The sequence below is a fragment of the Neltuma alba genome, unplaced genomic scaffold, assembly GCF_004799145.2.
Source record: "Neltuma alba isolate B1F8T4 unplaced genomic scaffold, ASM479914v2 tig00013022_pilon, whole genome shotgun sequence".
In the NCBI taxonomy this organism is placed as follows: Eukaryota; Viridiplantae; Streptophyta; class Magnoliopsida; order Fabales; family Fabaceae; genus Neltuma; species Neltuma alba.
Genome location: NW_021637369.1, coordinates 1 through 21,056, shown reverse-complemented (window position 1 = coordinate 21,056; position 21,056 = coordinate 1). Strand labels below are relative to the sequence as shown.

The 21,056-nt window shown below is 34.6% G+C and overlaps 3 protein-coding genes and 1 pseudogene across 4 annotated transcripts; 2 read left to right on the top strand and 2 right to left on the bottom strand.

Moving 5' to 3' along the window:
- The first annotated feature begins 417 nt into the window (after positions 1–417).
- Positions 418–3,013, top strand: LOC114733645 (pentatricopeptide repeat-containing protein At5g40410, mitochondrial). Of its 2 annotated transcripts, XM_028921139.1 has the most exons (2): positions 418–1,314; positions 1,399–3,013. In XM_028921139.1, the coding sequence occupies exons 1-2, from the start codon at positions 990–992 to the stop codon at positions 2,793–2,795; spliced, it is 1,722 nt and encodes a 573-aa protein (XP_028776972.1). In that variant the 5' UTR covers positions 418–989; the 3' UTR covers positions 2,796–3,013. The 2 variants fall into 2 exon arrangements, with proteins under 2 accessions (XP_028776972.1, XP_028776971.1); XM_028921138.1 differs by having other exon boundaries at positions 418–3,013.
- Positions 3,014–4,918: 1,905 nt separating this feature from the next.
- LOC114733627 (protein gamma response 1-like) lies at positions 4,919–7,679 on the top strand. Its single transcript, XM_028921121.1, has 3 exons — positions 4,919–6,128; positions 6,526–6,612; positions 6,808–7,679. The coding sequence occupies exons 1-3, from the start codon at positions 4,919–4,921 to the stop codon at positions 7,476–7,478; spliced, it is 1,968 nt and encodes a 655-aa protein (XP_028776954.1). The 3' UTR covers positions 7,479–7,679.
- Positions 7,680–10,345: 2,666 nt separating this feature from the next.
- LOC114733649 (DNA damage-repair/toleration protein DRT100-like) lies at positions 10,346–11,648 on the bottom strand. Its single transcript, XM_028921143.1, has one exon. It carries the CDS (start codon positions 11,623–11,625, stop codon positions 10,531–10,533), a length of 1,095 nt encoding a protein of 364 aa, XP_028776976.1. The 5' UTR covers positions 11,626–11,648; the 3' UTR covers positions 10,346–10,530.
- Positions 11,649–18,656: 7,008 nt separating this feature from the next.
- On the bottom strand, positions 18,657–20,888 carry LOC114733646 (putative tRNA (cytidine(34)-2'-O)-methyltransferase; annotated as a pseudogene).
- Positions 20,889–21,056: the final 168 nt, after the last annotated feature.

Genomic DNA, 21,056 nt, shown 5'->3' with positions numbered 1-21,056 from the left:
GACATATTTGTGAAAAGGGAGTTATTTATTGTAAGGAAATTGTTTATTTAGTACTTACTTTTAAATCTCATCACCCCATACGCAATGAAATAAAGAATCGTCGTCGTCATCATCGTCAAGAAACTTTGTAAGAGCTACATAATTTATATCTAAAGTTGAATTTTGAAATGGAGATTAAAGGCTATGTATTTGTTGAAATGATGGTCGATGGTTAGTTAAAAATATTTACATTGAACAGGGTCAAAACTTTGCGTGGGAGCAGAACAATGGCAAAAGGGCAGGATACTGGAGTGCTAAATAGATTGAACATGTCAACTAAGCAGTCCCTTGCATTACAAGACTCTCAATTTTGTTACTCAAACAACCTCAAGGGAAAAACTTTCATCCGCATTAAGGAGTTCAGAATCTTTCCCATAAGGTAAAGGGACACTCAGATGTGATCCAACTGCTTTCAGAGGATGAGGTTTCTGCAGAATCTGTTGCTGCAACATTTGTGTTCCCTATGCTCATCTCCCTCTCTCTTGAACGGCTCCCAAATCTCAACAATTTCTGTCCGGAATGATGGATCGCACTTGCGTCCAAATGGCCTCTATGCTCCCATGAACAGGTTTCCGACATAATAACTCAGAAATTTGCCCATTCGGATTGCTGAATAAGTTTCCAAATTTTGAGACGCTTGGTCTTGGGGGTGAGGTCCAAGGGATATTCTCAGTTGTGGCTTCACTTCAAACACTTGCAGAAGGCGAAGCATATGTGACTCAATCTCATTATTCTTCCCTGCATATTCTTCAATATCTTGAAACTTTATGAGTCAAGCCAAGGGGTTGACCAGTCCGCTGACGTCATCACCAGCTTGTGTCATTTGCTGAAATAATTTGTTAGTAGCGCGCGAAATTCAACCGTTAGAGGTTGGTAGCTTATTCCTGAGATCCATACCATGGCTTATGAATTTTCGGTCCTTTCTTCTCTTCCGCAATGAATAATAAATCATGCGAACACCCAAGAAGATAAATAGTTCTGCTTTTTCTGGAATTTCTCTTCAATTTCACACCGTTTCGCGACGAGAATCTCTTCTTACGAGTCTGCTGGTTGCGTTGAATTCTTCACATTCTGTCTCCTGCTGCAGGGCGATTCATGCTCGAGTGCTCAAATCTTTGAATTACAGAGATGGTTTTATTGGGGATCAGTTGGTATCTGGTTACATTAGTCTGGGGTTCGCAGATGACGCAGAAAAGCTGTTTGATGAATTCCCCCACAGAGACCTGATCTCCTGGAATTCTTTAATTTCTGGGTTTTCAAAAAGAAGGGACCTTGGTAAGTGCATGAATGTATTTCTTAGGTTGAAATCTGAACTTACACTGGATATGAATGAGCTGACGCTTATACCCGTCGTCTCAGCCTGTACTTCTGCAAAAGCCCAGCATGAAGGTCGGTATCTTCATGGTAATGCAGTAAAATTGGGCATGAAGTTGGAATCCAAGGTCGCTAATTCCCTGGTAAATATGTATGGCAAGTTTGGGTGTCTTGATTCTGCTTTCAGGCTATTTTGGGAAATGCCAGAACGAAATCTGGTATCATGGAATTCAATGGTGGCTATCTGTACCCAAAACGGGATCCCTGAAGAAGCTCTTCAATACTTTAATATGATGAGGCACAATGGACTTTTGCCTGACGAGGCAACAATTGTCGCCTTGCTTCAAGCTTGCGAAAACTTGCCTATGGGGAAATTACTAGAGGCCATTCATGGTGTAACCTTCACCTGCGGTCTGAGTGAAAATGTTACAATTGCAACCTCGCTATTACTCTTGTACTCAAAGTTAGGGAGATTACATGCTTCTCATAAGGTGTTTACGGAGATTATTATGCCTGATAAAGTGGCTTGGAGCGCAATGATCGCGGCTTACGCGATGCACGGTCATGGAGAAACAGCAATAGAATTGTTTGAGAGGACAGTAAGGCAAGGTATGAAGCCTGATCATGTTACTTTCACCCATTTGTTGAGTGCTTGTAGCCATTCAGGGCTTATTGAGGAGGGGAAGCACTACTTCCATAGCATGTCTGATGTTTATGGCGTTCAACCCAGATTGGATCATTATTCATGTATGGTAGATCTTCTTGGCCGCCGAGGTCTGCTCAATGATGCTTATGAGCTCATTAAGAACATGCCTTTAGAGCCAAATGCTGGAGTCTGGGGTGCTCTTCTTGGTGCTTGTAGGGTTTACCGTAATACTGACCTGGGGAAAGAAGCTGCGGAGAAAATGATTGAATTAGATCCATTAGATTCTAGAAACTACATTATGCTTTCAAATATTTACTCAGCTGCGGGTTTATGGGATGATGCATCAAAATTGAGGGCTTCAATGAAGGCTAAAGGTCTGATCAGAAGCCCTGGCATCAGTTTTATTGAGCATGGGAAGAAAATCCATCGTTTTGTGGTGGATGATTATTCTCACCCTGATGCTGACAAGATACATGAAAAGCTGGAAGACTTGATCAGAAAGATTCATGAGGCTGGCTTTTTGCCAGAAACTGAATCTGTTCTTCATAATGTTGATGAGGAAGTGAAAATGGATATGATCAACAAGCACAGTGAGAAGATTGCTCTTGCATATGGCCTTTTGGTTAAAAGCTCTGATGAGCCATTAGTAGTTATGAAGAACCTTAGAATCTGTCGTGATTGTCACAGCACTGCAAAGTTTGTCTCACGGATAGAGAAGCGTACTATCATAATCCGTGATTCAAAGAGATTTCATCAGTTTTTGGATGGATCATGTTCATGTGGTGATTATTGGTAATTTTTATGGATTTGATGGTGCTTGAATGATTCTTACAGATGGAAATGGCCATCACACAACAGTAGCTGAACAGATGACTTGGCATTCACATGTTTTCATTTCCATGTTCATAGCAAGTAACCTGCAGTTCAATCTTCTGACCCAGATAGGCCTCCCATCCTCCTTTTCTTTTGCAGGTTGCTTACCCAATACACATTGGAAGGCAACTGAACTGTCTTAGACCAAAAGATATTCTCTTTTTGTAAATTTAAAACAATTGGATTCATTATCAGATGCTGAGAAATTGATACTGGGAGAACAGTTAATGAAGATCATATAAACAATTCTTTGTGATAAATGAAATAAACAAGGACAAATAATGGTCATACAGAACTGGATTTTCCCCAACAACACTGAAACAAAATTATAACTAACTGAATGATTAGCTTACCAGCTAAGAACATAAACTTAGTATAGGTTACTTAACATGAATGTAAATACACGCGAGGATGTTGCAAGAATGAGAAGAGTGAAACCAGAGAGCAAGAAGGAGAAGAGAAAGCAAGAATGGGCATGTAAAATATAGAGCATGCACTGATGACTGTGGTTTCACAGGCTAGCGTTGGGAAGGAGTTGACATGAAAAATCACTCCCATGGTATTATGAAGGAGGTGTTGCTGAATTCAGATGCAAGAATATTTCACAAATAGATAAAAGTGAAATTGTTCTTAACGTGAACGATTTTACTGTTCATGCCAGGAATGATTTCAATTTTATCAAATTTTTAACATAGCAAAAAATGATTTTTGTACAATTCTTAACTTATTTATGCAGCAAATGACTTCTAATATAGAATTTCAATGAATACTTCTCATGGTGTAGCATTTAAGTATTTTTTGTTGTTGTTTATAGCATTTTGATAAGAAAAAGCCTGCCGTTAGCTTTTTTATCTTCTTTTTTTTATCAAAATTCTTTTGGAACTTTAGAGCCTCATTTGTTAATTTTGGTCATTGTCACTTTTTCAAGTAACTAGTTTTGGTGCTCTTTATGGGCAACCACATCCTTGGAGAAGATGGAATTTAATCCTCCACCCTGGCTTGAAGATGGAGAAGAACGAAGGAAGCTTATTGATAGAGAACTCTATGTTGTCGTAATTCTCTTTGAATGGACATATCATCTTTATTTTTTTGGTTAAAAAAGAATGTATCATCTTTATTCAAAAAACAAAACAAAAAATTTTACATTAATTTTAGGAAAACTCAAGAAATAAATTATACAATTTCTTTTATAATATATTGGTGCAAGTTTTGAGAATAAAAAGAAATTTTAAATCAATTGGACAGAATTAAGAAGACTTAGTATCACCTTTAGAAATAAAAAATTTATGCAACTTTAATAAAATAAAGATAGGATTGTGTATACGCTACCACCTTTAGTTTATAAATGTATTGACTTATTTAAGTAATTAAATTACTTATTTTTTCGTTTATTTTAAAATATGATTAAAAGGCGATGATTTTCAAATTATTTCTATACAAATTTTAACTTGCAAAAGATATGTTTAAATTATTAACAAAATATTTAGAAGTAGAAATTGAATACTATCTCCGGCTCTAATTATAAGAGCTAGTTGACTAATTTGAAAATATTAAGGAAATAAGTTAAGTTAGTTATTTATAATAAATAAGTGTTGTTTTTTCTAAAATATTCTTACTAATTAAGTATATTAGCTAGAACTATCATTGTTAGAAGGATTATCTTGAAAAAAAATACATAAATATTGAAAATAAAATAGATTGGAGTACTGTATTTAAAACCAAAATAAAAGTTAAATAAAATTATATATATATTTTTTGAGCTGAAAACAAAGTTTTATATTAATAACGGGAGGTGGTATCATGGAAAATGACCTGAAACGAATTTCATTTCATGCAGCAAATCTTCCGCGCGAAGCTATTTTCAAAGGGAGAAGCTCGCGCGCGAAGACTATAGCAGAAACCGGAAACCATGAACCCTTCCTTCTTCAAAAATTTGTTCGTTGCTGTAAACTGATCTCAATCTTCATTAATCCTTAAAGTAAGCTATCTTCGTTCTCGCTGTTCGCATTTAACTCCTCTCTGTTGTATGTGTCTGTCAATTGAAAAATGGATGCGCAGGAACTCTCTCTCAAGTCTCCGAAATTAGGGTATCCCTTTGATGGCGATGATGAGAAAGTGATTTCTGGGCTTAGTACGGTACTAGTTGCTTCGATACAAGAAGCTAAAGATAGGATTTCGCAGATAGAGTTTTTATTTTGTAGGAAGCTTTATCCCAATTTCCAGTCAAAATCTAAAGCTCTTCACAAATTTTACTCGGAGGCCAGAAAATCTCTGGAAGAGCAGTGGAAGGAGAAGGAAAATGAATTGTTAATCCAGATTGAGAAAATGAGGATTGAAAATCAACGAGTTCTGGAGGAAAATCGGCTGTTGAAGGCTGAGGAGGCCAAAGTAAAGGAGCCATTGGAGAAGGAGTTGCTAGCTAGACAGCTCAGAATTGAGGAGCTGGAAAGGGAGATCGGGAAGAAGAGTGAGGAAATTGAGGAAGGATTAGTGTTGCACAAGAATTTGGTGGATTTGGTTCAGTCAAAAGAGTCTTTGATTTTGGAAAGGGAGGGGGTACTGAACCAGTATGTTGAAAAGACCAGAGGGTCGATAGCCAAAGTGAAAGAGTTGGAGGAAGAAGTAAAGGATCTCAAGCTTGGCCTAAGAAAGAAGGACGAGAAAATGGCAGAAGAGATAAAGTTGCGGGAAACGTTACATGCTAAGAACTTGGAATTGACCTCTGAGATTGAGGGTTCTGAGAAGGAGAGGAAGCAGCTTTTGGCTCAAATAGTTGAGATGGGTGAAGAAGCTATAGGAATTCGAAAAAACCTCAGTATTAAGACACAAGAGGTCGAGGAAAAGGATGAAATGCAGAAACAATTGGTTAAACAAATAGATGTACAGAGCTCAGAACTGATGGAGAATAAGAAAAAGTTGGATGTGCATGAGAAGGAGAAACAACTTCTTCTGGAAAAAATGAGAAGTTTGGAGGAGAAATTCAATCTGCCACATAAATCGAGTACTGGAAGAGGGGAATCATCTGAAGGGGTTGATTCATATCAAAGGGTGCTTAAAGAAGTTGAGTCAATATCATCTGAGCTGCAGGCTGAGAAGAGGAAAAGGTTGCATGTCACTGATGCTTATAAAAGGCTGAAATCTCAGCACAATTACCTTCGTGAGAAGGTGGGTCTTACCTCAGAAAATATGCTGCCCCGGGACAAACTGGAAAATGAAAGTGATCTGGACAAGCATAAGGATCCAATTGTGGCATCAGGTAAGATTTGATTGTTCTACTTCCCACCAGCCAAACAAAATTCTCATGTTCCCGTTATATTCGTTTTCTTCTGATTGTTTAACTGATTCTATTAAGTAGACTTATCAGGTATTTTGGATTGGGAAAAATATGCAGTTTATTAGTCGTATGCTATCAATCTCCATCAAAATGTAACAGGTGGATAATTTTATAATTTTTGATTGCATTTTAAAAAAAAAATATTTGTTAAATTCTTATTAGAGATTTTGCTAGTAAGCCCATAAAAAACTTACCTGTGTTTAGTCGTTTGAATTATTTGTGGTTCTTGTGTAGCTTTGCAAAGCTGTATCCATAAGATGCACACCAAGGCCCAGACAGTGCGCTTTGTCTCCTAACCCTGTATTGCTTGTTATTTCAGATCTTGCGGTTCCCAGTTCAAACACCTCCACAGATAATCATAAATTAGCAAAAGTAAAGAGTGAAAATTTAGAGGATGACTTAGGAGGTAATCACATTTTCTATTGATATTATTAGTTGCTCGAAAATGCACATCATCTAAAATGTTTGCTCTAGAGTGGATCTCATTCCATCTTGTCTAACTGGGTTACATGCATAAATTCAGTTGCCTAAATCTTTGGTTGATATTTTGAATGTGCACATCTTAGGCTCATCTTTCATCATGTGCTTTCATTTATAGCAGGTCTTGAAAACAAAACCCCTGATATCTTTGTTGCTGGATGCGATCTGAACGAAGTAAAGGAAGAAATAGTCGAGGATGACAGAGGAATCAAAACCATTCCTCGTTCTTCTAGTTTACATCGTGGCCCAAAATACCCCACCAACACAAAATTGACCTCTCCATCTAGCACAAAGCGGCCTGCATCTTCTTGGAGACAAACCCGGTCTCGCCAAAGTCGAGTAGGTAATGACCCACATGATGATTTTCTCGATACTCCTCTTGAGAACATCAGAGCAAATTTAAATAGAGGTTCAAATAAGGAAGACCAGCCAGAGCCAGTACAGAGAGACGTTAGCATGAGCAGCTCAGATGATGAAACACAGGATATGAATGCCAAAAGCAGTCCCCCAAGCAAGCAACCTTCAGTTCCGAATGCGAGCAAGAAGAGTTTTAAGTACATTGAACCAGTGAGGAAGAAAGCTGAGCGAGAAAAGTTGAAGGGAATTGAATGCAAACAATGCAAGAAATTCTATGATGCTGTTCTTCCAAGTGACGAGAGTAAGGATCCTGATAGTAGTAGGCGGAATTTTCGATGTGAACATCTTGATGGTGTTTCCAGGCATCGTTATAGATATGCTCCTCCTATGACTCCAGAAGGATTTTGGAATATTGGGTTTGAATCCGAATTATAAACAAACTGTCCCGCACATTACTATCATTATATTGCCATTTCAATTTTCCAACTTTAAAAGTTAGCTTCCTTCAACCAGTTTTTGTTGGTGGGAGTTCTTGTGCCTGAGGAAAAATGTCCTGTCAGAAATTTTAAACTAAAAATGCGTATGTGTTTGCAGCGTTCTGCTCACATGCTCTTTGTTACTTTAGATTCATCAATAAAATAAAAAGTTTCACCTGTCATTTATTTTGTGGACTAGGTAGAAAACTGGTTAAAAGTACCTGATTAGGAAATAAATTGTGCAAAAGTACTTCAAACTTGTTTAAGAATTCATGTGCAATATATTTTTAATGGGTGCAATTTTTCTTCAGCTATATAAATGATATTTACACATAACTGAAAAGATGTTGCATACTTAAAAAATATGGGCTCTTTGGTGCCTTTGTACAATTAATTTTTTAATATGGAACTCTTGACCAATTTTTTCTGATAACTATTCCCTATTTTCGTTCACTAATGCAAAATCTTCATACAACTTTCGCTTCATAATATTCCATACAAAGCCGCTTGTATGGAGTATCTTGGTTTCTAATTATTCTAACAATTGTTTTCTGTGTCTGGGCTCTGAGCCTAAATTAATTCAAATTGGTGTTCAATTAAGAACCAGAAAGGCACGTGGTTATGGATGCCTGAAACAGAATAACTCTCTTCAAATAATAATTGTGAGGGTTCGCTTAACTTTTTTGCATTCATCTTATGCTTTCCTTCAACATTCTTCTTCTTCTTCTTTTTATAATTCTCCCACAGTCCCACCCACACCTCTCAACTCCAATGTTACCTTGTCAGGAATAATACATTTCCTGACCCCCAAAAAATATGAATACATGTTTTAGAAGATGTGTGTGTGTGTGTGTTTTTTAATAGAATTATCAAATAACATTGTTATTCTTATGGGACAATGTCAAAAAAAGAAGTTGGAATTTTGTAAGTGCCAAACAAGGAATGTCAACAAAAATTTGTTGCCATTTGTAAATTCAGATTTGTTAATACCAAATAAAATTGTGTTACCAAACTTGATTTGGGATTTGCAATTTCCAGCTTCTTTTTCTATTATTCTCTCTGTTCTTATTTATTCATTAAGTAGGAACGCATGATGTTACTCAAGAAGAATCCAGTCTCTTCCATTCAATTTGGCAAGCAATGGTCATTAGCACCCTGTAACTTACAAAGGTAAGAATATACTTATACTCTTCCTGCCCTTAACATATGAACTAATTAGGGAGTTGATACCAGTCCTATATATAAGACATAATTAAAAAATTTGAGTAGATTAAAGAAGTAAGTTAAATTAGTTAATATGATATATTTTTTCTAAAATTCTAACAATTAATTCGTTTGATGGATATTATTTGCTTCTTATTGACTTGATTTAAATTCTTGTAATTAAATATTCTGAAACTATGTCCTTAAGTAAAAAGGAGAAAGTATCCGAGGGAGGTATAAATATAGGTGCAGAGCATCATCACATGTAGAGAGCCAGAGCAGAGAGTACCGATTTGAATGGGGATGTCAGTGAGGCAGGGGACCATGCCCACATGATTTAATTCCATTCAATTCAATGCAAATAATAATAAAAGGCAGCCTGTTAGGTTGGCTCCTTTAATACCTCCTTTTACTATTTTTCTCCCCTCTCACAGCTTTTTCACTCTCCATAAATTTTCTTTTTCACTCTTGTTATTCGTTAATGTCTCAAATTCGTATTTGGCTGATTTTCTCTTTGCTACACATTCTCAAATAGTAGACTAAATTTTAAATGACTCATGTTTAATAATTTTTTTAAAAAAGCTATTATTATAACATAAAATTATAAATAAATAAGTTCAAACTATTAAAACTTCATCTAAACAATTTTTAAAAAAAATGTATCTGGCTTTGATATGAGGCACTTGTTTGCTGGCTCAATATCCTATGGGGTGCCTTTGCCGTCATAGGCACTTATGGAGATCATTTAATTTCACTCTTTGTTGTGTTTTCCATATTTGTATATGGTTGAATTGGTGTAACATTTTTAGTTTGGATTATGAACTTACCATCGCTTAGGTTTTTCTGGTTAGTGTTTTGTTCTAGCATTGTTAAAGGGCAGGCCTATATTACCATGTATCGTTCTATTTAGTTGAAATAAGTTGTTTGTTAATTGAAAAACAAATATATATATATATATATATATATAAAGGATTCACAACATAAATCACTTCTATAAAAGATTTTAACCCACAACATAAATTTTTTTTGGAGAGTAATTAATGTTTACTTGTCAAATATGTATTATTTACCATGATTAATTGGATTATCTCATGTTCCAAGTAAAGCAAGGTGCATTATCTAATCTAATTTTAAGTGAATAGTAAAATTAAACTATCATGGAAAAAAAAAATCAAAATATCAAGATTCAAGCCTCCATACGTTCCCAATAAAGTAGCAACACTCACGTGTTATGCAAATAGTAAAGGAAAACCCAATAAAATAAAAAGCTTTATCCAATTTCTTGACCTATGCTCACAGATTACCCACCTTTAGTTAACTTGCCCATTATTTCAACATCTTTCAAAATATTTCATTGTGAAGTTTTTTTTGACCAAATTTCATTGTGAAGTTAACAACTTAAGAATGACAATAATATACACACTAATACACCAACAGACTTGCGTGTCTCCCTTCCTCCTCTTTCTTAAGTCCACTTTAAGACTATATTTAGATGGAGGAAAAATTAAGAGGAAAATAGAAAGAAATAATACTAAAAAAAACTCCCCAAAATGGTATATTTTTTATTATTGAGAAAAATTTTACTATTTTGAGAAATTTCCCTCTAGTATTCTTTTTTCTTAATTTTTTTCCCATCCACAAAAAATGCAAAATATTTTATACTGGGTAACATATCAGCCCTAACTTCCAGATATATCACACATTACATATTATGTATTAATATAACAAAAATCAAACACAGATACGCTTGACCGTGACTTGCTTGTGAGAATCAACCAGATAGGTGACTTTCCGGGTCGGGTCACTTGTTAGCAAGTCTTCAAGGGATTCCCACACAAGCAGTCGTTGTTAGCGAAGGAGGAAGCTTCAAGGTGATCAAACGGAGACCCGACGGGTATGGATCCACACAGGTGGTTGTTGCTTAGGTCCAGGTGGCCGATATACTTGGCCGATGATAGCGAACTGGGTATCGGACCTTTCAAGTTGTTATGGGATAAGTCCAACACCATGAAGTATGATTTTGACCCGAACACGTTCGGAATTTGCCCTTCCAACCCGTTTCGGCTCAGGTTCAGGATGCCCATACCCGAGTTGCCCAGCAGATTTGGAGGGATTTGACCTGACAGAGAGTTGCTGTCCAGGTTGAGTGTCGAAAGAACCGGCATTGAACCGAGTTCGCTGTGGATTGAACCGCTCAGGCGGTTCATGGACAAATCCAAGTCCGCGAGCCGGTTCATCGAAGAGATGGACGTCGGGATCGAGCCGGTGAGTTGGTTTTTGTTCAGCAGCGCACGGCTGAGCATACTGAGTTTGCAGAAATCGGTGGGAAGTTCGCCAGTGAGCTGATTGTTGCTGAGATCGAGGTGCATGAGTGATGCGAGGTTCACAATGGAGGGCGGGATCCTACCTGATATGGCATTGTCGGCCAGGTTCAACACAGTCAGCCGCTGCAAGCTCCCGATTCCAGCAGGAATCTCACCGGAGATGTGGTTACCGATGAGGTCGAGGACGCGGAGAGAGGAGAGGGAGACAATGCAGTCGGGAATCTCACCGGAGATGGCCTTCCAGTCAGCAACAACAAGGTTGGTGAGGTGATCGAGCTTGCAAATCTCCGGCGAGATGGTGCCAGTCATGTAGCCAGAGCGACCAGCTTTCACAAATATCGGGTCCTCCGACTCGCCACGGAGGTTGATGTCGGCGACGCGGGCGGTGGAGGGGTCGCAACTGACGCCGTACCAGTTGAGACAGCAGTTTGTACCGGTCCAGGAGTTGAAGATACCTAAGTAGGGTTCGGTGAGTGCGGCCTTGAAGGCTAACAGTGCCGCCCGGTCAGACGGAGGGCAAGAGTGAACGGAAAAAGCAACGGCAAGAATGAGAGTTACCAGAAACAGAAAGGAAGCCATCAGTGTCTCTCTCTGTAGAGGGAACTGATGAGAGAGAGAGAGAACGGAGGGAGAGAGTACTGGATAGTTGTCTCTGAGAGTGAGAAGCGATAGCGAGTGCATGAATATCTGAAGAAGGTGAGGATGCTTATAAGGAAGAGTATAAGTATAACCATAGCTTCGTTTGCTAGGCAATAGGCCAATAGCATACGTGTTCATTGACGGAAATACCCCTAGTAAATGCATAAAATTACAATGTCATTCAGTGCTTTGCTGGAGCTTTTCACTCCCATGCTCCATTTTCTTTTGTGGGGTTTAGGAATAATAATGACAAAATGATAAAAACAAAATTAGGGAGCGAAATTCCCAGACGAAATGGAAACGTTTGCTTGTAAAGTTGTAATAACTTGCTGGGAATCTTTTTCTGTACTTTTCCTTGGTTTATTTTAGGATAAATCCTAAGAAAAATATATTTAAAATTTTAAAATTCTAAATTAGAAATGATTAGAAAGATGTGTTGTTATTTATTTTTTAAATATTATCAATTGTTATTAGAGTGTAATAAATAGAAAATAAGATAGACCAAGATATTATATTTAAGATCAAATTCAATCGTTTAACTAATTCTTATATTAGAGACTAGAGGTGATTTAAAATTTATGAGAGATATTATTTGTAAAATATTAAAAAATGCGGGCTTTTTGTCATGACAATGTGGTTGATTTTAAGTTTTATGTAAATACATTTATATGAGCATAGGTAACAAAAAAAGTTACTTGACAAACGCCAAATTTCGTCCGCCTTAGAAATATTAGCTTATTGTACTCTTTTTTTCCTTTTTTTTTTTGCTAAACATAAGTATCCTCTTATTTAGAGTAATCCTATTCGATATATTGTTTAGCACTAATGAAATAAGGGTATGTCTTCCACCAAGAGCTTATTGAATTCTTTTTATTTATTCATATCTTTTTTCTGCCATTTTTTATTTATTAATATCATTGTGCGTTATTATTAAAAAAAAAAAAGTTTGAGAGTAACGAAATTGAGTATGAAGCTCAGAGCGGAAGGTAAAAGGCAATGTGCATGATTAACACACATGGAAGCCACAATTATACCTATGAGAAAGTGCTTTTACCTTTGTCAAGGGCAAAAATCACACACACACAAAATTAAGTGAGTGGATTAATTTGTGGTTAATAAATGAAAGAGGTTTGGGTATAATCACCGACACAAGATCATGGCCATACCCTATCTTTTCACATGATGACCAAGGACTTCTCCATTATGATTTTTGTTTTTGGCCAAACGCCTCCATTATTATGATTGCACTAGGCTTCCTTTTTTCTTATTTAATACTACTTCTGGTCTTAATTATAAGAATTAGTTAACTAATTTGAGGAGATTAAGAAAATAAGTTAAGTTAGTTATTTTTAATAAATAGATGTTATTTTTTCTAAAATATCCTTGCTAATCAAATTTATTGGTTAAAACTACCATTTTTAGAAAGACTATATTGGGAAAGAATACATAAATATGATAGACAAAACGGATTGGAGTCTTATAATTAGGATCAAAATAAACGTCAAACGATATTTTATATTAAGGACCAGAGACAGTATTAAAATTTTGAATCAATCAATTATTTTATACGTTAAAAAAACTAAATTATTCAATACTTCTCAGAACTCTCAACCACTTACAGATAACTCACTCAAGCTTTAAAATTTAATAACCAACTCACCTGGACTTTCAACTCTATATAGATATATAAATTCCTGCCATCAATTATATACTCTTGTTAAATTATATTCCCTCCGTTTCTTATTATAAGAGACATTTGATGCTTATGGCATGTTCCTATATATAAGAGACACTTAAAAGTTGTCTCTACTTTTTTGTGTTGATTTCCTATTTTACCCATATTTATTGTTTCCAACTCACACTCTCTCTCCTTCCCACTTCTCTTTCTTTTAATAATTTACTATTGTTATCTCTCACGTTCTCTCTCCTTATTAATGAGGGTATTTTTGGAAAAGAAATTATACTTTTTACACATTGATTGTTTTTAACTAATTTTAACTGTTTTTTTGATCAACGTAATTCGGTTATTCGTCTCTTATAATAAGGAACGGAGGGAGTATTTGTGTGTATAGATAATTCCCTTGGTTTTAAATTATATGCATATAAACTCTCTAAAAAGTTTAAGAAGATTCTCTATATACTCTTCTAGTTTTATTTATAACGCACTTCTAACATGTTTTATATAAACTAAGAAGAACATTAAACTACATTAACTCTTTATTAAAATATAACAACTTTTCAACTTTATCCTTATTTAATACTCCTCCGATCCTTAATATAAGACCCATTTAACTAGTTTGATTAGATTAAGAAAATTAGGTAAGTTCATTAATTATAAAAAACGTGACACGTTTTTCCTAAAATACCATAATCATCTTTCTTAATATCCCATTTTCCTCTTCTACTTGATTATAGTTGAGGGAGTATCCATAAGGTAATTTACAGAAAATTAAAAATATGATAAATAGGTCTTATATTTAGAATCAAAACCAACTCAACAATTGGGTCCTATATTAAGGACCGGAGGAGTATATACACATTTCAAAATAAATAACTCTCTATACTATAATAAATGAAGGACAATATAGTACATTCATAGTAAAAATTTAATAAAGTAGCTTATAAATAGGATAAAAAAACTTCTCTCTATGTCTTATAAATAGAACCAGAGGAGTATGACATAAAGTTGAAGGAATTATATCTAATTTCTTCTTAAAAAAAATCTTAAGGCATGTTTATACGATGAGGCTTCTATATAACTACAAACAACATACTAATAAAAGGTGTCTTCGGGTGAAAGAACAACTTGCCAAACAAAAGCTTAAAGAAGAAGAGTGCATGAGTTTGAAGTAAATATAATATTATATGATTATTTTCCCAAGAGATTCCAATAATTATTATTTTTAATATTTAACATTAGTATGTTAAAGGTTAAAAAGAAAGTTGTGGAGGACATAATAATTCCACTCATAAGGCATTTCGAAATGTGTAAATACTTTCTGGTATGTTAAAGAGATCACAATAATGAAAGATGCCTTCATAAAAGCCCCATCCTTTCTGGGTTTCAGTACATTATTCTATACATTTAAGTGTTGCATAGAATAATAGACCTTTTATTTATTATTTTTATTTCTCCTTTGTGTATATATATAATTATATATGGATAAGACTGTGATTGAGATCCTAGATAAATGCTTTTATTTCTTTTAAGAAACTAGGTCTTTCTATTCATTATTATTTATAATTTTTAGTTTATATTACTTCTTTGAAATAAAAATTTGAGAATTAATTTTAACTATTTTTAGTCTATTTTGCACCCTTTTTAAGGCATTCTCATATGCATATCCATATTTATTATTCTTCACTTCTTTTTTTTCCTTTAATTTGATTTCACGTGATGTGGTTTGTGCTCTTCAGACTTTATTTACCATTTTTGTTTCATTGGCAGCAGAAAACAATGACAAAAGCAGAATTGCTCAAAAAGATGTGAAAAGTAGAGCCATCTCTCGCTGCTTTAATTCTTTTAAGAATATAAATTACATTATTAAATCTTTTCAAAAGTTTGATATCCAAAAGTTATTGAAGCCATATCTTTTTAAGACTATTTATTTAAGAATTCATTTTTATGAAAATTTTTATGTTTAAAACTTAGACCAAATTTGGTGGTGGCAAAATGATGAGAGTATAATTTGACTATTTAGTGTTCATTATGCATGTTTAACAACATAAAATCAACAAGAAATAAAATAAGATAAAAACATAGACTGAAAAACACAGAATAATGATTTAATTGCGACAATTTAAATCATAACACAAATAATATTAAGATATATATGCAGATAAATTCAAAAAGAAAAATAAAGCCAAATTAAGTATAAAAATTAAATAAAATTTAATTTTTGATTGTTAAAGTGTATTCTATCAGAGGATAGCCTACACAACATTTGATAACAGACTTACCATAATGCAATAATGAAATAGAATACAGGTTTAAGTCAAAAAACATTAACACATTCAAAGAAAATCAAAATTAATACTAAAATGCGCAAGTTAATATGAACTTAAAACCAAATAAATTGTTTATTTTTTGGTTTCCATTATTATTCTTCGGCCTTAAGTTTGCATCTTACTATGTACTATTGTTAAAATATTTTTTATACTCGAATACCCAAAAAAAAAAAAAGAAATTATACTCATATGCACGAAATAGGGTAAAATCCAGGTAAATTTTATAAACTTGATAAAGTATGAGATTGTGATATGTTTATAATGATTATTTTTCCGACAAGGTGTTTATATACATGTGATGGCATCCAAAGGATGGGTCCGCCTTTTCATCCAATCATTAGTTGGAAATTGGCTGTAAGTGGGTCCATCTAACATTTCCTCATACCTAATTCTTAACTTTCATTCGAGGCAATCGGCTGCTATTAAGAATAAAATTAGGGAAAATGAAAATGAGGTCCCACTCAAAAGAATTAAATACAAAAAGATCCTTTGAAATTATGAAATTATTTTAAAGTCCTAAAAATTTTTTTGCAATAAATTTTATTTGTTTGATTACCAAATTACCCTTCTTCTTTTTTTTAAGTTTGCATTGACAACTGAAAAAGCAGTGGTTGACAACTCAGGGTGTAAGGGTTGACAACTATCGCGGCTGGTTTGACAACTTATGATATGATATGTTGAGAAAACGCGTTATCAAACCAGCCGCGATAGTTATCAATTCTTGTACCCTGAATTGTCAACCACTGCTCTTTCAGTTGTCAATACAAAGTTTAAAAAAAAAAAAGAAGGATAATTTGGTAATTAAACAAATAAAATTTATTGCAAAAAAATTCCTTAGGACTTCAGAATAATTTCATCATTTCAAGGGATCTTTTTGCATTTAATTCTCTTGAGTGGGACCTAATTGCAATTCTCCCATAAAATTAAGGAAAATTAATCTGTTAATTCCTATGGTTTCACCAAATTATTAAATTTTGAATTTGTATTTAACTATTATTTGCTTAGTTACTAGTACTAGTCCTTCCCGTGATAAAACTTGCGCATGCCATTAGTTTAAGGGTGATGTGATGATGAATAAAATTAATTCTAGAGACCTGATAAAACTATAGAAATTGTTAGATTAATTTTCTCATAACATCATAAATAATTATACTAAAATAGCACCAATGGGATTGCATAAAACAGGATGGGCAAGCAAACTAATGCTTAGCAAAAAATATCGTGAAAAAATACTACCACTTCAGTTTTAATTATAAGACTTTCATAAAAAAAAAAAAAAAAAAAAAGGTTTTGCATCTTGAAAAATTAGTCAACTAAGTGAAAATATAACAACATTTTCATCACTAACAAATTAACTCTACACAATCAAACTGAGAAGCTCAGTGAAGTTGCTTAAGAGGCGGATAAACCGCTCTATTCCGCCAAAGACCCTGTAACCTAATAATATAGGCGCTTCTCCATAACTAGGAGATTACAGATTCGATCTCATTTGTAAGTATTTTCCCTTTTAACTAAAAGAGAGGCTAGGGAATAAAAAAAAGAAAGGAAAGCACACCATTTCAACACCACATGCAAAGGCAAGTCTGGTTTAAAATTGAGAGTTTACTTGCTACCGGAAAGATGAGATTGAAGGATGATGAAGAGCGAAAATCCAAGACGAAAGGAAACAATGGAGGACCAAAGATTAATGGTCCTCACAAAGCAAAAAAAAAAAAGTGCACATGACATGAAGCATTGAAGCTGTGCCCTCCAAGTTTTGGACATAACATAAAGTCCTAACAACGTGAAAGGATCAAATTGCGTGTTTTGGTCAATTTTAACTATTCCGTGTGAAGCATAAGGTACAACTGGTGTTTATGGCTATGCTAGACTTTTAATTAATAAGCCCTATCAAGATGGGTGTTTGAATAAAACCAAACTATGGTTTGGAAAATAGTTTTCTAGAGAATAAATTTTGTAAAAAATAATTCTGAAAAGTGAGAATGTTTGGATAGTTGTTACCAGAAATACTTTTTACATATACAAATTACTAAAAAAGATATAAGTTAATATGATAATTATATAGAGAGACAGATTTATAATATATTTTGATTTGAAGAAATAAAAATTATTAATAAATTAATTTTTACTAACATAATTAATGATATATAAGATAATATAATTAATAGAAAAATGATTTTTTTTTCACTGGGTAATGGGTGAAATAATTGATGTTTGTGACCGCTGGGTGATTTCGAGCTGACAAAATAATTGGGGTGTTTTTGGTCAAATATACTGTTGGCCCTCTGACTTCTTCATTATCACTCTACTGATTCAAATTTCAGTCCCCAAAAGCGACAAATTTCCACTTCTGGGCAAACTATGGTTTTACCGCATCAAACCAAGGTTTCAGAGCAAACCAAGGTTCTGAAAAAATTGATACTGTTTGAGTGACATCCCACCCAAATCATGGTTTTGTCTTCCAAACCATGATTTTGGAGGCATCCAAACAGGCCCCAAAACCTCATCAGTCTAAACAAGTGTATTTAGTTCATATAATCAATGCTTATTATAATCATCACTTAACTAATATCTCTTGACATTTTCCACCCTCAAGATTTCTTTTTTCTCATCAATTTTTCTCCCATTCTGTGTTCCAAATGAGCTCCAAGCTGGAGGCACATCGTTCGACCTGGTCCCAATAATGATCCACTCGAACACCTTAGATTCAGACCCAGCCAAAGACAAGATAAGAAGCAACATGCTACACTCAAAAGTTGTCATAAATAAACATATAAACATATAACAAGTAAACCCCACTAGAAAACGTGACCAACAGGACATTTATAATTGACTAGGTCCCATCCCATTATATTTAATAGATCTTTGCACCTGAATTGATCAAGAAAAGTAATGCTCAACCTGGAAGAATGAAATACACCTGGTTAGGATGTTTTATAATTTGCAGTAGTAATTTTCAGTTTTCAACCAAAAATGTCCTCAGTAATTAATGATTCTGCTGTATCAGTACTTGTTACAGAAGGTGTTTGAATTTGCTTGTAGTTCAGTTGTCTGGAAGCTTCATATAATGCTATGCCAACACTTACAGAAAGATTCAAACATCTGACATAAGTTTCAACTATTGGGATTCGGATAGTACCACCACCATAAGGTTCAGAATTGCAGTCTTGCAGGGCTTCAGGAGGCAACCCACTCGTCTCAGAACCAAATAAAAGATAATCGCCTTTTCTGTAAGAAAACTCCTGCAAGGTAAAGGAATATTACAAGAGTATTAGTAAGTTCTACAAATTCTTGGAGTTTTTCTTTTTCTTTTTCTTTTGAAATTATACATACCACTATTTTATTTTCAATATTAACACACACTTTAACAAAAAATAAAACCAGAGGGGCCATTCCAAATATTGGCAAACATCACAAAAATTTATCTCTTATATTTATAAAACTCACGTGTACCTCCACGACAGGAAAAATAAAATTACATAGACCTCCTTTTTATTTGCAGGGGAGATACGTGCATATTTCGGAACGAAAGAAGTTATGCATTTTTTCCTTCAAACTCTAGGAAGGTTCGTGTCATATACTCGCTTTTTTGGGCCTTTGTATCGATTGAAGATAATCAGGAGGTGTGTATAATTTGGCAAAATTTTGGCGAAGATGTAAATTGATTTTGAAAATAGACAGATAAATAGAATTTCACGTGTGTAATTTACTCTCAAAAACTATTATGTTGACTTGAGTTTAAACGTTCAACTGTTGTGCTTCATATAGTGTAAATGCAAAAGCCCCTATAGCCGAATAGTTACAAGTTGATCCTTGTTGGCCTCATTCTTTGTCCTTGTACTAATATTGGTATACCTGCATTTATTCACTATTTATCTTCCAATTGGAAATTGGAAAATACACTTACTATTTTCCCTCTTTTTCACAAGTTATAGACACACATATATGGAACTGTGCCAATTATAGGGTTCAAACTCTGTGGCATAGTTTCAGCATTTCTTTCTTCAGTCAACTTGCATATCTCCTTGAGTTCTAGCGCATCAGATGAAAGACAGTGATTATCTATTTTTAATGAAAAATGGGTTCAAAAGAAAGTAAATGATTAAAGATTTCAAGCTAACCATAGAAAAAGTAATGACAGAAGAGACAAATTTGTCAATCAGTTAGGGCTGAAAGAATGAAAGAGAGAAATGACATCATTAGAGGAAGTCACTTATCAAAAGGATTGGCAACTCACTGAATGAACTTTTGTTCCCCTCTTAGTAAATGCTAGCAGCCGCTTTTCACCCTCCTGCGCCAAACAATGGTGACATGTGGAGTCAGAGGAAGACTATATAACCAACAATTTTTTATCAGAGTGACAATGACGACAATTCCCTTTATATAAAGTTTCACATTCAAGACTTGTGAATGAAGAAAATAGGTGCTGGAGAGCTTTATCCCCAGTGAGCTCAGCCAGCTTGACTCAGATTTATTAAGGTCTAATGTGACTTCCGGACACCATGTAAGGTATTCAATCCAGAAGAAAGACTTCAATAAAGGTTAGCAGAAGTTACTTTGGGAATGATATATACCTGCTTCCTGAAATAATCTTGAAAGTCTGCCCATGAATCATGAATTTAAACAACCACATATCTGCAATTTTGCATTAATGCTGGAAAACAAATACAAAGCTAAACAAACAAAAAAGTGCAATTTACTCAAAAAAAAAAAAAGGGAGGGGAAACTCATGCAATCGTGTTGATATCAGATCAGATTTAACTTCCAGATCTTCCAAAAGTATACAATCCTACCTTGTGGGGAAAAACAATCAGAGGAGATAAAGGGGGCAGAATAGAGGAGCACTCATAGAATAGAGGATTTCAAGGAAGAAATCATCAAACATGTGTACATGGATACGGCCAGTAATCCAGTCCTGCTCGCTTCGCTTTAATTTATTGCCACTTTGAATGCCATTGGCTGAAATAATAGGGTAATACCACCATCGTCGGTAGCAAATTTTGATAGAATAAAATGTGAGGTGACTACATTCTCAATGTCAGATGAAATGCGGGGAGATTTAGGGAAGCAATATTCACCCCAACCAAGTGCAGTCCAACAGCTGATGCTGCACATGTTCTAGCAACAGCGCCTGTGTTTCCTGGAATCTGCGGGAGTCGACAGAAATCAGAGAGATCTTCAGAAATTAAAGTTGTCTGTGTTGAGTATGGTCTAAAAATGACTGTCAATGAACTAATTTTATCAAATCTCTTGCTCTGCAGTTGGTAAAATTAGGGTATCCTTACTTTGTTTTTAAAATTAGGAAAAAGTTTACAGGTGCCAAATTACCATGCCAAGGTAAACTCTAACTTTTTGCAGGCTAT

What these genes read in the sequence shown, in the direction of transcription:
- LOC114733645 (XM_028921138.1), top strand. Translation starts at nt 990, where the DNA reads ATGCGAACACCCAAGAAGATAAATAGTTCTGCTTTTTCTGGAATTTCT.
- LOC114733627 (XM_028921121.1), top strand. Translation starts at nt 4,919, where the DNA reads ATGGATGCGCAGGAACTCTCTCTCAAGTCTCCGAAATTAGGGTATCCC. An exon ending in GGATCCAATTGTGGCATCAG is followed by an intron (nt 6,129 to 6,525) that starts GTAAGATTTGAT and finishes TTGTTATTTCAG; the next exon opens with ATCTTGCGGTTCCCAGTTCA. An exon ending in TTTAGAGGATGACTTAGGAG is followed by an intron (nt 6,613 to 6,807) that starts GTAATCACATTT and finishes CATTTATAGCAG; the next exon opens with GTCTTGAAAACAAAACCCCT.
- LOC114733649 (XM_028921143.1), bottom strand. Translation starts at nt 11,625, where the DNA reads ATGGCTTCCTTTCTGTTTCTGGTAACTCTCATTCTTGCCGTTGCTTTT.